The following is a 17,532-nucleotide window of genomic DNA, read 5'->3' as shown; positions in this document are numbered from 1 at the left end:
GATGCGAAAGCGCTTTGATTTGTCTCTGCACAACATTCAGCGCTATATAGCTTAAGTACCATTATTATTATTATTATTATTATTATTAAAGTAGGCAATGTGTGCTGCTTTATGTAAGATGTGCTTTATGTAGGGTTGTGTGTTGCTTAAAGCTGCATAAGAGTACGTGTCCATGTTTATTTTGAACCAATAGTAAACACTCTAGGAAACCCACTCCATGTGACCCTGCTACTGGTATGAGGAGAGAGAGTGATTGAGTGCAAGTGCGTGCATCACCGATCGATTCAGTATCACCCCTCTCTGTTTCCCCTCTCTTGGAATCGAATCACTCTTCAGTTTTTACACACACACACATACACACACATACATACACACATCTTTCTGATCCTGTCCGCCAGGGTCACACACACACACACACAACTAACGAACGAACAACTAAAGAACACATCATTGGTGACCATTTCTACCCTAATCAGTGCCACTATCACTACACCCATGACAGAGGGATGGCCTGAAAAGACAACACAGGTGAGAAGAGAGGCAAACAACAAACAGACCCACACAGACTGGCAAACAGACAGACAGTATACAGACTCACGGAGGCAGGTGGATGCCTTTGCCGTGAAAGAGATCTCTTGCACGTGCCGGCATGGCCATAGCCTTCAGCCGCTGGATCTCCCGCTTGATGTCAAAACGCTCCTCACAGTCCAGCTTCTTGCCACCCAGGAAGAGGTCCAGCTGCACGCGGTGCGGCACTACCTCCCGCCTCCTCCGTATACTGCGCAGGTCTTCCAGGTAAGCCATCTCCGCCAAGAGACGATCCCGCTGGTTTAGGCTGTCAAATGGACAGGGACCATAATTGACAGGATGAGACATGGTTATGAACATGGTCAGAAACACCATTACAGTGTGGAACATGGCAGCCAGGGACATAATTACAGGGTGGTACATGATCAGTTAAATAATTACACGGAGAGCATGGCCAGGGACATTATTACAGGGTGCTACATAGTTATGGACATCATTACAGGGTGGTTCATTGTCAGGTACATTGAAACAGGGTGTTACGTGGTCAGGTATATCAATACAATGTAGAATATGGCCAGGGACATCATTACAGGTGGTACACAGTCAGTGACATCAGGGTGTTGCATGGTCAGGGGCAATATTAGTGGGTTTTTGGTGGTCAGTGACATCATTTTGTATTTGTATTTCTCTTTTTATCACAACAGATTTCTCTGTGTGCATTTTTATTTGTTTTTCTATCGAAGTGGATTTTTCTACAGAATTTTGCCAGGAGCAACCCTTTTGTTGCCGTGGGTTCTTTTACGTGCGCTAAATGCATGCTGCAACGGGACCTCGGTTTATCGTCTCATCCGAATGACTAGCGTCCAGACCACCACTCAAGGTCTAGTGGAGGGGGAGAAAATATCGGCGGCTGAACTGTGATTCGAACCAGCGCGCTCAGATTCTCTCACTTCCTAGGCGGATGTGTTACCTCAGGACATCACTCCGCATTTTAGGGTGTTCCATGGTCAGCAACATCATTACAGGGTGATTCGTGGTCAGAGACATTATTACAGGGTGTTACATGGGCAGTGAAATAATTACAGGGTTATTTATGGTCAGGGACGTTGTTACAGTGTGTTACGTGGTACGTTATGGACATTAGTACAGTTTGGAACGTGGTCAGGTACGATACAATGCGGAACGTGGTCAGGGATATTAGTACAGAGTGGAACGTAGTCAGGGATATTAGTCCAGGGAGGAACGTAGTCAAGGACATTAGTACAGAGCGGAACGTGGTCATGGACAACAGTACAGGATGGAACGTGGTCATGGACATCAGTACAGGGTGGAACGTGTTCAGGGACATTAATACATGGTAGAACGTGGTCAGGGACATTAATACAGGGTGGATCGTTATCAGGGAAATTAGTATGCGGAAGGTGGTCAGGTACAGTACGGGGTGGAACGTGGTCAGGGACAGTACAGTGTCGATCGTGGTCAGGGAGAGTATAGGGCGGAATGTGGTCAGGGACATTAGTATAGGGTGGAACGTGGTCAGAGACAGTACAGGGTGGAACGTGGTCGGGGATTTACAGGGTGGAACGTGGTCATGGACATTAGTACAGGGTGGAACGTGCTCAGATACAGTAGTAAAGGGAGGAACGTGGTCAGGGACAGTACAGGGTGGAACGTGGTCAGGGACATTAATACAGGGTGGACATTGTGCAGAGACAGTACAGGGTGGAACATCGTCATGATATTAGTACAGGGTGGAACGTGTTCACGGACATTAATACAGGGTGGAACGTGGTCAAGGACATCAGTACAGGGTGGTGGTGGTGGTGTGTGTCCATCGATATCGATGATGACCATCGTTGTCATCCAGCTGGGGGATGGGGGGAGGGTGGTGGTGGGATGGGGGGGGGAGGATGCTCATGAATCTATCTGTGAATGCGCAGATGGCTGAATAGTCCGATCTGCGCACGAAAAGTTCGCTGACAGTTGGGGCAGACAAAGACAGGCATACCATTGTCAGGGAGCTTGTTTGCCCGTGACTTTCTGGCCTGCCTCTTCTGAACAGCTGCAGCAGTCCTGTTGGCCTCGCACAACTTGGCGCCTTTGTGCACAGCAGCGCGCCATTTGTCACGGTCCACTGCAGATTCCTCCCAGGAGTCAGGGTTGATATCAAACGCTTTCAGAGAGACTTTCAGAGTATCTCTGAAGCGCTTCTTCTGACCTCCGTGTGATCTCTTCCCTTGTTGCAGCTCGCCATAGAAGAGCCTTTTGGGCAGCCGATGGTCTGGCATGCGCGCCACGTGTCCAGCCCAGCGAAGCTGGGACTGCATCAGGATGGTGAAGATGCTGGGAAGGGTGGCTTTTGCGAGCACCTCTGTGTCTGGAGTCTTGTCTTGCCACTTGCCAGTAGCTTCCTGAGGCATGTTGTGTGGAAGTGGTTCAGCTTCTTGGCATGTCGTTGGTACACTGTCCAAGTTTCGCAGGCGTACAGTAGTGTGGGGAGAACTACTGCTCTGTAGACCTTTAGCTTGGTCTCAAGACTAATGCCTCTTCTGTTCCAGACATTTGCACTGAGTCTACCAAAAGTTGCGCTTGCTCTTGCAATCCTGACGTTCACTTCATCGTCGATGGTCGCATTTCGTGACAGTGTGCTGCCAAGGTATGTGAACCGCTCCACCGCACTGAGTCTCTGACCGTTGACTGTGATGTTGGGCTCAACGTAGGGTTTCCCTGGGGCTGGCTGATGGAGAACTTCAGTTTTCCTCGTGCTGATGGTAAGACCGAAGTTCCTGCTGGCAGTGGCAAACTTGTCAACGCTGAGTTGCATGTCAGCTTCAGATCCAGCGTTGAGGGCACAATCATCAGCAAACAAAAAGTCTCTGATGATGTCTGTCATGACCTTCGTTTTTGCTTGAAGCCTTCTGAGGTTAAACAACTTACCATCTGTTCGGTACTTTAGGCCGATTCCAACATCGCCATCTCTGAAGGCATCAGTAAGCATTGCAGAGAACATGAGGCTGAACAGCGTTGGAGCCAGGACGCAGCCTTGCTTGACACCATTTGTGACAGCAAAAGGAGCAGATGTTTCGCCTTTGTCCTGGACTCGAGCCTGCATGCCTTCATGGAATTGGCTGACCAAGGAAATAAATTTCCGAGGGCATCCGTACTTGGCCATGATCTTCCACAGTCCCTCTCTACTCACGGTGTCGAAGGCCTTAGTGAGGTCGACATAGGTGGAGAACAGATCAGCATTTTGCTCCTGACATTTCTCTTGCAGCTGCCTTGCAGCAAACACCATGTCGGTGGTTCCGCGCTCTTTCCGGAATCCACATTGGCTCTCAGGCAAATGACCTTGGTCAAGGTGTGCTGTGAGGCGGTTTAGTAGGATCCTGGCAAGTATCTTGCCTGCGATGGAGAGCAAGGAAATGCCCCGATGGTTATCACAGGCTTGCCGGTTCCCCTTTCGCTTGTACAAGTGAATGATAGATGCATCTTTGAAATCCTGGGGGATCGTCTCTTCTTTCCACATGAGTGAGTACAGCTGATGGAGCTTCTCAGTCAGCACAGTGCCTCCATCCTTGTAGACCTCTGCTGGTATGGAGTCTGAGCCAGGTGCTTTGCCACTGGATAGCAGACGAATTGCTTTCTGGGTCTCAAGAGGTGTTGGCGGATCGTCCAGTGCTTCGTTGATAGAGACTTGTGGGAGACGGTCTATGGCTTCATCATTTATGGAGGAAGGGCGATTTAAGACACTGTTGAAGTGCTCAGCCCAGCGTTCGAGAATTTTCTCCTTCTCGGTGATCAAGGTATTCCCATCTGCACTGAGGAGGGGGGATGATCCTGAGGATGTGGGGCCGTAGACTTCTTTTAAGGCATCATAGAACCTCTTCATATCGTGCCTGTCAGCATATCCCTGGATCTCATCAGCTTTGTCACTCAGCCACTTATCCTGCATCTGGCGTAACTTTTGCTGAACAGTCCTGCGGATGGCATCGTACACATCCTTTTTTGATGTGGACTTTGGGTTGCTCAGGTAGGCTTGATGCAGACGGCGTTTCTCATCCTGATTTCATCACAGTTTTCATCAAACCAGTCTTTGTGCTTTCTGGACATGGGTCCCAGGGTCTCTGAAGCTGTACTATAGATCAGCTCACGCAGGGTCCTCCAGTCAGACTCCACATTCTGGTTGTCCAGAGAGGCGGATTCCAGACGATCTTCCAGCAGCTCCACAAAGGACTGTTTGATGGTGATGTTTTTCAGCTTAGCGATGTTGAGCCGTTTTGGAGCCTTCTGGCCTTGGGGGCGTCTCTTGGGCTGGATTCGAATATTCAGCTTCGAGACTACAAGGCGATGGTCTGTCCAACACTCGGCGCCGCACATGGTCTTTGTTACACGTACATCTTGCCTATCCCTTTTCCTGACGATGACATAATCGATGAGATGCCAATGCTTTGAGCGAGGGTGCATCCATGACGTCCTGTTACGGGTAGGGAGGCAGAAAACTGTGTTGGTTATCAGCAGTTCATGCTCTGCACAGGTCTGAAGCAAAAGCAATCCATTTGGGTTGCAGTGGCCCACACCGTGCTTTCCAATCACTCCATCCCAGGAGATGTAGTCAGAGCCAACTCTAGCATTGAAGTCCCCAAGAATGATGAGCTTGTCTGCTTTAGGGATAGCAGCAATGACAGAGTGAAGGTCCTCGTAGAACTTCGCCTTCACTTCATCCGGGTTGGTCATGGTTGGGGCGTAGGCACTGACAATGGTGAGGTGCTTCTGGCCAGATGCCAGTGGGAGTTTCATGGTCATAAGCCTATCGTTGACTCCCTTTGGGATTCCAGCTAGCTTGCTGACAAGTGCTGTTTTTACTGCAAAACCAACGCCAGCCTCACGTCGCTCTTCGCTTCCTCGTCCACTCCAGAAGAAGGTGTAACCAGATCCCCGTTCATAGAGCTCGCCTTCACCTGCAAGCCGAGTCTCACTCAAGGCTGCGATGTCAATGTTGTATCTGGCGAGTTCGGATGCAACTAGTGCCGTTCTCCTTTGGGGTCTGTCCGCGTTATCTCTGTCCAGGAGAGTCCTTATGTTCCAAGCACCAATGGTGAGAGGAACGATCCTTGTTTTTTTCTTTTCTTTCTTGTTGTTTCGACCGCTGATGTAGGGTCCCCGCCAGCCGCGGTATGCTGGCCAGGGTGATATGGAGCAGGCAATTTTTAGGGCACCTTTTCTAGCCCCTTCCTCATGCCAGGGAGGTGAGCAGTGCATTCCTAAAGAGGGCTGCTCAGACGCTCAGACGGCTGCCGAGCTCCATCGCTGCTCCTGTCGACGAAGAACGACCCTATGGCCTGAGCCGCCTGCGTGCAGGTCTGCGACTGCGACTGCCAGTGTACCCACACCTGTCGTTTCGTCGCTCGCCTGTCGCCACAGGACTTGGGGGTGATGAAATGATGAAGGATGAAAGGTCATTCTGGATGACTGATGACTTGCGCGATGAGTTTGTTTAAAGTGAAGAGGAGTTGCGCAACGTCAACCTCACTCTCTCGTCCGGGTCCACCAATTTCCAGTGGCAAGACTAAGTCGAGACGACTGGAGGATGAGCACGGATGCAGTGGATGACCAAGATATCCTTTCGGTGTCTCATCTTGCTCTCTGCACTCCACAGTGCGTTGCTGTAACCGCCTTCCTCTCCGTTGAACCGATAGGTTTCTTCCGCAGATTCTGCCGGATCCAGACTTCGCATGCATGGGTAGACACACCCTGGGGGCCAACTACGTGTGGCATGCACACAGCACAGTGGAGCTAGATGGCCGTCGGTGGGTCTCCTGAGCCGACGCCCTTTTATGGATCTCCATAAGGGTGTCTAGCCACCCGCCTCACCAGTCCCGGAAGAGAGCGGTGGGAGTGCCGGTTTAGTCGCCGGCAACCCGACCCTGAACAGGTTGTACTGGATTACAGGTTACCAGTAGCAGATCTAATGACCTGACCTGACAACAAGGGTGGAACGTGGTCAAGGACATTAGTACAGGGTGGAACGTGGTCAGGAACATAAGTACAGGGTGGAAGGTGGTCAGGGACAGTACAGTGTGGATCGTGGTCAGGGACAGTATAGGGTGGAACGTTGTCAGGGACAGTACAGGGTGGAACGTTGTCAGGAACAGACCACCACTCAAGGTCTAGTGGAGGGGGAGAAAATATCTGTGGCTGAACTGTGATTCGAACCAGCGCGCTCAGATTCTCTCACTTCCTAGGCGGACACATTATCTCAGGCCATCACTCCGCATTTTAGGGTGTTCCATGGTAAGCAACATCATTGCAGGGTGATTCGTGGTCAGAGACATTATTACAGGGTGTTACATGGGCAGTGAAATCATTACAGGGTGATTCATAGTCAGGGACGTTGTCACAGTGTGTTACGTGGTACGAGACATTGCAGTGTGAAATATGGCCAGGGACATCATTACATGGTGGTACATAGTCATTGGCATCATTACAGGGTGGAACATGGTCATCATTACGTGGTGTTATCGTTACGTCATTACAGTGTGTTACATGCTCAGTGACGTCATCATAGGGTTTTACATGGTCAAGGACATCATTACAGGGTGGAACATAGTAAGTGACATCGCTACATGGTGCTACATGATCAGGGACATCATTACAGGGTGGTACATGGTCAGGGATATTATAACAGGGTGTCAAATGGTCAGAGACATAACATGGTGTTACATGGTCAGGGATATCATTACAGCGTGTTACATGGCCAGGAACATCATTACAGAGTACTACATGTTCAGGGACATCATTATTGGGTGTTACATGGTAAGGAACATCATTACAGGGTGCTACATGGTCAGGGGCATCATTATAGGATGGTGCATTGTCAATTACATCATTACATGGTGTTACATGGTTTGGAACATTATTACAGGCGGTTACACAGTCAGTGACATTAAAGGGTGCTTCATGGTCACGGACATCATGACAGGATGTATAATAACGAAGGAGATCATTATAGGGTGTTACATGGCCAAAGACATCATTTTAGTGTGGAACATGTCCAGGGATGTCATTACAGGCTGACACAAGGTCAGGGACAACATTGCAGGGTGTAAACTGGCCAAGGATATCGTTACAGGGCGGAACGTGATCAGGGACATTAGTACAGGGTCGAACGTGGTCAAGGACATTAGTACAGGGTGGAATGAGGACAGGGATATTAATACAGGGTGGAACGTGGTCAGGGACATTAGTACAGGGTGGGACGTTGTCAGTGACAGTACAGGGTGGAACGTGGTCAGGGGCATTAGTACAGCGCGGAACATGTTCAGGGACAGTACAGGGTGGAACGTGGTCAGATACATTTGTACAGGGTGGAACGTGGTCAAGGACATTACTACAGGGTGGAACGTGGTCGGGGACATTAGTATAGGGCGGAATGTGCTCAGAGACAGTACAGGGTGGAAAGTGGTCAGGGTCAATAGTACAGGGTGGAACGTGGTCAGGGATATTAGTACAAGGTGGAACGTGGTCAGTGACAGTACAGGGTGGAACGTGGTCAGGGACATTAATACAAGGTGGAAAGTGGTCAGGGATATTAGTACAGGGTGGAACATTGTCAGGGATATTAGTACAGGATGGAACGAGGTCAGGGGCATTGGTACAGAGTGGAACGCAGTCAGGGACATTAGTACAGGGTGGAACGTGGTCAGGTACAGTACAGGGTAGAACGTAGTCAGCGACATTAGTACAGTGTGGAACGTGGTCAGGTACAGTACAGTGTCGAACGTGGTCAGGGATATTAGTACAGAGTTGAATGTGGTCAGGGACATTAGTAGAGGACGGAACGTAGTCAGAGACATTAGTACAGGGTGGATCGTAGTCAGGGACATTAGTACAGGATGAAACGTGGTCAGGGATATTAGTACAGAGTGCAACGTAGTCAGCGACATTAGTATAGGACGGAACGTAGTCAGAGACATTAGTACAGGGTTGAACGTAGTCAGGGACATTAGTACAGGGTGCAATATGGTCAGGGACATCAGTACAGAGTGAAACGTGGTCAAGGATATAAGTACAGGGTGGAACGTGGTCAGGGACATCAGTACAGGGTGGAACGTGCTCAGGGACCTTAATACATGGTGGAACGTGGTCCGGGATATTAATACAGGGTGGAACCTGATCAGGGACATTAGTACGCGGAACGTGGTCAGGTACAGTACAGGATGGAACGTGGTCAGGGACCTAAGTACAGGGTGGAACATGGTCAGGTACAGTACAGGGTGGAACATGGTAAGGGACATTACTACAGGGTGGCACGTGGTCAGGCACATTAGTACAGGGCGGAATATGCTCAGGAACAGTATAGGGTGGAACGTGCTCAGGTACATTAGTATAGGGTGGAACGTGGTCCAGGACATTAGTACAGGGTGGAACGTGGTCAGTGACATCAGTACAGGATGGAACGCAGTCAGAGACATTAGTACAGGGTGGAACGTAGTCAGGGACATTAGTACAGGGTGAAACGTGGTCAGGGACATCAGTACAGGGTGGAACGTGGTTAGGGACATCAGTACAGGGTGGAACGTGTTCAGGGATATTAGTACAGTGTGGAACGTGTTCAGGGACATTAATACAAGGTGAAAATTCGTCAGGGACAGTACAGTGTGGATCGTGGTCAGGGACACCCGTACAGGGTGGAACGTAGTCAGGGACATTAGTACTGGGTAGAACGTGGTCACGTACAGTACTGGGTGGAACGTCGTTATGGACATTAGTACAGTCTGGAACGTGGTCAGGTACGATACAATGTGGAACGTGGTCAGGGATATTAGTACAGTGTGGAACGTGGTCAGGGATATTAGTCCAGGGAGGAACGTGGTCAGGGACATTAGTACAGGGTGGAAAGTAGTCAGGGACAGTAGTACAGTACGGAACGTACTCAGAGATATTAGTACAGAGTGGAACGTAGTCAGGGACATTAGTACAGGATAGAACGTAGTCAGAGACATTACTGCAGAGCGGAACGTGATCAGGGACAACAGTACAGGATGGAACGTGGTCATGGACATCAGTACAGGGTGGAACGTGGTCAGGGACATTAATACATGGTAGAACGTGGTCAGGGACATTAATACAGGGTGAATTAGGGGAAATTAGTACGTGGAAGGTGGTCAGGTACAATACGGGATGAAAAGTGGTCAGGGACATAAGTACAGGGTGGAACGTGGTCAGGGACAGTACAGTGTCGATCAGACATGAGTACAGGGTGGAACGTGTTCAGGGACATTAATACAGGGCGGAACATGAGCAGAGACAGTACAGGGTGGAACATCGTCAGGATATTAGTACAGGGTGGAACGTGTTCACGGACATTAATACAGGGTGGAACGTGGTCAGGGACATTAATACAGGGTGGAACGTGGTCAGGGACATCAGTACAGGGTGTAAGGTGGTCAGGGACAGTACAGTGTGGATCGTGGTCAAGGACAGTATAGGGTGGAACGTTGTCAGGGACAGTACAGGGTGGAACGTTCTCAGGGACAGTACAGGGTGGAACATGTTTAGGACATTACTCAAGGGTGGATCGTGGTCAGGCACATTAGAACAGGGCGGAATATGCTCAGAATAGAATAGGGTGGAACGTCGTCTGGTAGATTAGTACAGGGTGGAACGTAGTCAGGCACATTAGTACAGGGCGGAACATGCTCAGAACAGTATAGGGTGGAACGTTGTCTGGTACATTAGTACAGGGTGGAACGTGGTCAGGGACATAAGTACAGAGTGGAACGTGGTCAGGGACATTAGTACAGCGTAGAACGTTGTCAGGGACAGTACAGGGTGGAACGTGGTCAGGGACAGTACCGGGTGGAACATGGTCAGGGACATTACTACAGGGTGGAACGTGGTTAGGGACATTAATACAGGGTGGAACGTGGTCAGGTACATTACTACAGGGTGGAACGTGGTCATGCACATTAGTACAGGGCGGAATATACTCAGGAACAGAATTGGGTGGAAAGTGGTCAAGGACATTAGTATAGAGTGGAACGTAGTCAGGGACATCTGTACAGGGTGGAACGTGTTCAGTGACATTAATACAGTGCGGAACGTGCTCAGAGAGAGAACAGGGTGGAACATCGTCAGCGATATTAGTACAGAGTGGAACTTTTTCAAGGACGTTAGTACAAGGTGGAAAGTAATCAGCGATGTTAGTACAGTGTGGAAAGTTGTCAGGGATTAGTACAGGGTGGAACGAGGTTAGGGATATTGGTACAGGGTGGAAGTGGTTATGGACATTAGTACAGTTTTGAACGTGGTCAGGTACAGTACAGTGTGGAACGTGGTCAGGGATATTAGTAAAGAGTGGAACGTCGTCAGGGATATTAGACAAGGGAGGAACGTGGTCAAGGACATCAGTACAGGGTGGAACGTAGTCAGGGACATTAGTACAGGACAGAACGTAGTCAAGGACATCAGTACAGGATGGAACGTGGTCAGGGACATCAGTACAGGGTGGAACGTGTTCAGGTACATTAATACATGGTAGAACGTGGTCAGGGACATTAACACAGGGTGGAACGTAATCAGGGACATTAGTACGCGGAACGTGGTCAGGAACAGTACGGGATGAGAAGTGGTCAGGGACATAACTACAAGGTGGAACGTGGTCAGGGACAGTACAGTATGGAACGTGGTCAGGGACATTAGTACAGGGTGGAACGTGGTCACGGACATTAGTACAGGGTGGAACGTGGTCACGGACAGTACAGGGTGGAATGTTGTGAGGGACATGAGTACAGGGTTGAACGTGTTCAGGGACAGTAATACAGGGCGGAACATGCGGAATGTGGTCAGGGACAATAGTACAGCGTACAACGTTGTCAGGGACACTACAGGGTGGAACATGGCCAGGGACATTACTCCAGGGCGGAACGTGCTCAGGCACATTAAAACAGGGCGGAATATGCTCAGAACAGTACAGGGTGGAACGTGGTCTGGTACATTAGAACCGGGCGGAATATGCTCAGAATAGAATAGGGTGGAACGTCGTCTGGTAGATTAGTACAGGGTGGAACGTGGTCAGGCACATTAGTACAGGGCGGAACATGCTCAGAACAGTATAGGGTGGAACGTTGTCTGGTACATTAGTACAGGGTGGAACATGGTCAGGGACATAAGTACAGAGTGGAACGTGGTCAGGGACATTTGTACAGTGTAGAACGATGTCAGGGACAGTACAGGGTGGAACGTGGTCAGGGACAGTACAGGGTGGAACATGGTCAGGGACATTGATATTAGACCAGGGTGGAATGTGGTCAGGGACATCAGTAGAGGGTGGAAAGTATTCAGGGGCACTAATACGGGGTGGAACGTAGTCAGGGACATTAGTACAGGACGGAACGTAGTCAGGGACATTAGTACAGGGTGGAACGTGGACAAGGACATTAGTACAGGGTGGAACGTATTCAGGGACATTAGTACAGTGTGGAACGTGGTCAGGGACATCAATACAGGGTGGAACGTGCTCAGGGACATTAATGCATGGTGGAACGTGGTCAGGGACAGTATAGGGCGGAATGTGGTCAGGGACGTTAGTACAGGGTGGAACGTGGTCAGGGACAGTACAGTGTGGACCGTGGTCAGGGACAGTAAAGGGCGGAATGTGGTCAGGGACATTAGTAAAGGGTTGAACGTGGCCAGGGACAGTACAGGGTGGAACAAGGCCTTAGACAGTACAGGGTGGAACGTAGTCAGCGACATTAGTATAGGGCGGAACAAGCTCAGGAACAGTACAGGATGGAATGTGGTCAGGTACATTAGTACAGGGTGGAACGTGGTCAGGGACATTAATACAGGGTGGAACTTGTTCAGGGACATTAATACAGGGTGAAATGTGGTCACGGACAGTACAGTGTGGATCTTGGTCAGGAACAGTATAGGGCGGAATATGGCCAGGCACATTAGTATGGGTGGAACGTGGTCAGGACAGTACAGCGTGTAAGTACGTCAGGGAGAGTACAGGGTGGAACATGGTCATGGACATTAGTGCAGGGTGGAACCTTGTCAGGTACATTAGTACAGGGTGGAACGTGGTCATGGACGTGGACGGGGACAGTAAGGGATGGAACGTGGTCAGGTACATTAGTACAGGGTGGAATGTGGTCAGGGACAGTACAGGGTGGAATGTGGTCAGGGACAGTACAGGGTGGAACATGGTCAGGGACATTAGTACAGGGTGGAAAGTGGTCAGGGACATAAGTACAGGGTGGAACCTGGTCAGGGACATTAGTACAGTGTGGAAAGAGGTGAGGGACAGTGCAGAGTGGAACGAGGTCACGGACATCAGTATAGGGTGGAACGTGGTCACTGACATTCATACAGTGTGGAACGTAGTCACATACAGTACAGGTTGGAACGTCGTCAGGGATATTAGTACAGGGTGGAACATGGTCAGAGATATTAGACCAGAGTGGAACGTGGTCAGGGACATCAGTAGAGGGTGGAAAGTAGTCAGGGGCATTAATACGGGGTGGAACGTGGTCAGGGACATTAGTACAGGGTGGAACGAGGTCAGAAACATTAGTACAGGGTGGAACGTTGTCAGGGACGTTAGTACAGGGTGGAACGTGGTTAGGGACATCAATACAGGGTGGAACGAGTTCAGGGACATTAATACAGGTTGGAATGTGGTCAGGGACATCAGTGCGCGGAACGTGGTCGGGTACAGTACAGGGTGGATTGTGGTCAGGGACATAAGTACAGGGTGGAACGTGGTCAGGGACACATGTACAGGGTAGAAAGTGGTCACGGACAGTATAGGGTGGAATGTGGCCATGGACATTAGGACAGGGTGGAAATTGGTCAGTGACAGTACAGGGTGGAACTTTGTCAGGGAGAGTACAGGGTGGAACGTGGTCATGGACATTAGTACAGGGTGGATCGTGGTAAGGTACTTTAGTACAGGGTGGAACGTGGTGGGACAGTACATGGTGGAACGTGGTTAGGGACAGTAAGGGATGGAACGTGGTCAGGTACATTAGTACAGGATGGAACGTGGTTAAGAACAGTACAGGGTGGAACGTGGTCAGGGACAGTACAGGGTGGAACATGGTCAGGGACATTAGTACAGGGCGGAACATGCTCAGGGACAGTATAGGGTGGAACGTGGTCAGATACATTAGTACAGGGTGGAACATGGCCAAGGACATTAGTACAGGGTGGAACGTGGTCAGGGACATTAGTACAGGTCGGAACGTGCTCAGAGAGAGTACAGGGTGGAACATCGTCATGGATATTAGTACAGGGTGGAACGTGGTCATAGATATTAGTACTGGGTGGAACAGTCACAGTACAGGGCGGAACATGATCAGGGACAGTACAGGATTGAACAAAGTGAAGGACATCAATACAGAGTGGAACGTGGTAAGGGACACTACAGGATGGAATGTAGTCAGGGACATCAGTACAGCGCGGAAAGTGGTCAAGGATAGTACAGGGCGGAACGTGGTCAGAGACATTAGTACACGGTTGAACGTGGTCACGGACATTAATACAAGGTGAAACGTGGTCAAGGGCAATAGTACAAGGTGAAAAGTGGTCAGGGATATTAATTCAGGGTAGAACGTTTTCAGGGATATTTGTATGTATAGGGTGGAACGTAGACAGGGACATTAGTACAGGGTGGAAAGTGGTCAGGTACAGTACATGGTGGAACGTGGTCATGAACATTAGTACAGTATGGAGCGTGGTCTGGAAAGTACAGGGTGGAACGTGGTCAGGGATATTAGTACAGGATGGAACGAGGTCAGGGGCATTAGTACAGAGTAGAACGTGGCCAGGGACATTTTTACAGGGTGGAACGTGTTCAGGGACATTAATACATGGTGGAACGTGGTCAGGGACATTAATACAGGGTGGAAACGTGGTCAGGAAGATTAATACGCGGAACTTGGTCAAGTACAGTACAGGGTGGAACGTGGTCAGGGACAGTATAGAGCAGAATGTGATCACGGACAATAGTACAGGGTGGAAAGTGGTCAGAGACAGTACAGTGCGGATTGTGGTCAAGGAGAGTATAGGGCGGAATGTGGTCAGGGACATTAGTATAGGGTGGAACGTGGTCAGGGACTGTACAGGCTGGAACGTGGTCAAGGACATTAGTACAGGGTGGAACGTGCTCAGATACAGTAGTAAAGGGAGGAACGTGGTCACGGACATGAGTACAGGATGGAACGTGTTCAGGGACATTAATACAGGGCGGAACATGCGCAGAGACAGTACAGGGTGGAACACCGTCAGGATATTAGTACAGGGTGGAACGTGTTCACGGACATTAATACAGGGTGGAACGTGGTCAGGGACATCAGTACAGGGTGGAAGGTGGTCAGGGACAGTACAGTGTGGATCGTGGTCAGGGACAGTATAGGGTGGAACGTTGTCAGGGACAGTACAGGGTGGAACGTTCTCAGGGACAGTACAGGGTGGAACATGTTTAGGACACAAGGGTTGATCGTGGTCAGGCACATTAGTACAGGGCGGAACATGCTCAGAACAGTATAGGGTGGAACGTTGTCTGGTACATTAGTACAGGGTGGAACGTGGTCAGGGACATAAGTACAGGGCGGAACATGCTCAGAACAGTATAGGGTGGAACGTTGTCTGGTACATTAGTACAGCGTAGAACGTTGTCAGGGACAGTACAGAGTGGAACGTGGTCAGGGACAGTATGGGGTGGAACATGGTCAGGGACATTACTACAGGGTGGAACGTGGTTAGGGAAATTACTACAGGGTGGAACGTGGTCAGGTACATTACTACAGGGTGGAACGTGGCCATGCACATTAGTACAGGGCGGAATATGCTCAGGAACAGAATTGGGTGGACCGTGGTCAAGGACATTAGCATAGAGTGGAACATAGTCAGGGACATCAGTACAGGGTGGACGTGGTCAGGGACATTAGTATAGGATAGAACGAGGTCAGGGACATCATTACAGGGTGGAGCGTGTTCAGTGACATTAATACAGGGCGGAACGTGCTCAGAGACAGTACAGGGTGGAACATCGTCAGCGATATTAGTACAGGGTGGAACTTTTTCAAGGACGTTAGTACAAGGTGGAAAGTGGTCAGGGATGTTAGTAGGGTGGAACGACATTGGGACATTGGGACAGGGACATTGGTACAGGGTGGAAGGTGGTTATGGACATTAGTACAGTTTGGAACGTGGTCAGGTACAGTACAGTGTGGAACGTGGTCAGGGATATTAGTAAAGAGTGGAACGTGGTCAGGGATATTAGACAAGGGAGGAACGTGGTCAAGGACATCAGTACAGGGTGGAAAGTAGTCAGGGACATTAGTACAAGGTGGAACGTAGTCAGGGATATTAGTACAGGATAGAACGTAGTCAAGGACATCAGTACAGAGTGGAACGTGGTCAGGGACATCAGTACAGGATGGAACGTGGTTAGGGACATCAGTACAGGGTGGAGCGTGTTCAGGTACATTAATACATGGTAGAACGTGGTCAGGGACATTAACACAGGGTGGAACGTAATCAGGGACTTTAGTACGCGGAACGTGGTCAGGTACAGTACGGGATGAAAAGTGGTCAGTGACATAACTACAGGGTGGAACGTGGTCAGGGACAGTACAGTGTGGAACGTGGTCAGGTACATTAGTACAGGGTGGAACGTGGTCACGAACAGTACAGGGTGGAATGTCGTCAGGGACATGAGTACAGGGTTGAACGTGTTCAGGGACATTAATACTGGGCGGAACATGCGGAATGTGGTCAGGGACAATAGTACAGGGTACAACGTTGTCAGTGACACTACAGGGTCGAACATGGCCAGGGACATTACTCCAGGGCGGAACGTGTTCAGGCACATTAAAACAGGGCGGAATATACTCAGAACAGTATAGGGTGGAACGTGGTCTGGTACATTAGTACAGGGTGGAACGTGGTCAGGGACATTTGTACAGCGTAGAACGTTGTCAGGGACAGTACAGGGTGGAACGTGGTCAGTGACAGTACAGGGTGGAACGTGGTCAGGGACATCAGTAGAGGGTGGAAAGTAGTCAGGGGCACTAATACGGGGTGGAACGTAGTCAGGGACATTAGTACAGGACGGAACGTAGTCAGGGACATTAGTACATGGTGGAACATGGTCAGGGACATTAATACAGGGTGAAATGTGGTCACGGACAGTACAGTGTGGATCTTGGTCAGAGACAGTACGTTGTGGACCGTGGTCAGGGACATTAGTACAGGGTTGAACATGGCCAGGGACAGTACAGGGTGGAACGAGGCCTTAGACAGTTGAACGTTGTCAGCGACATTAGTATAGGGCGGAACATGCTCAGGAAAAGTACAGGATGGAATGTGGTCAGGTACATTAGTACAGGGTGGAACGTGGTCAGGGACATTAGTACAGGGTGGAACGTGGTCAGGGACATTAATACAGGGTGGAACTTGTTCAGGGACATGAATACATGGTGGAACATGGTCAGGGACATTAATACAGGATGAAATGTGGTCACGGACAGTACAGTGTGGATCTTGGTCAGGAATAGTATAGGGCGGAATGAGGCCAGGCACATTAGTACAGGGTGGAACGTGGTCATGGACATTAGTGCAGGGTGGAACCTTGTCAGGTACATTAGTACAGGGACGTTAGTACAGGGTGGAACGTGGTTAGGGACATCAATACAGGGTGGAACGAGTTCAGGGACATTAATACAGGTTGGAATGTGGTCAGGGACATCAGTGCGCGGAACGTGGTCTGGTACAGTACAGGGTGGATCATGGTCAGGGACATATGTACAGGGCGGAACGTGGTCACGGACAGTATAGGGTGGAATGTGGCCAGGGACATTAGGACAGGGTGGAACTTGGTCAGTGACAGTACAGTACAGGGTGGAAGGTCGTCAGGGAGAGTACAGGGTGGAACGTGGTTAGGGACAGTAAGGGATGGAACGTGGTCAGGTACATTAGTACAGGGTTGAACATGGC

The 17,532-nt window shown here is 49.9% G+C and overlaps 1 protein-coding gene across 1 annotated transcript in view; it reads right to left on the bottom strand.

Moving 5' to 3' along the window:
• The window catches only part of LOC143298348 (uncharacterized), a 196,777-nt gene that overhangs the window by 103,111 nt on the left and 76,134 nt on the right, over positions 1-17,532 (bottom strand). Inside the window, exon 6 of the mRNA XM_076611227.1 lies at positions 599-835. Within this exon, the coding sequence (XP_076467342.1) occupies positions 599-835 (237 nt within the window). The remainder of the gene's footprint in view (positions 1-598; positions 836-17,532) is intronic.

The sequence above is a fragment of the Babylonia areolata genome, chromosome 23 (assembly GCF_041734735.1).
Source record: "Babylonia areolata isolate BAREFJ2019XMU chromosome 23, ASM4173473v1, whole genome shotgun sequence".
In the NCBI taxonomy this organism is placed as follows: domain Eukaryota; kingdom Metazoa; phylum Mollusca; class Gastropoda; order Neogastropoda; family Buccinidae; genus Babylonia; species Babylonia areolata.
This window is presented reverse-complemented; position numbering and strand designations above follow the sequence as displayed.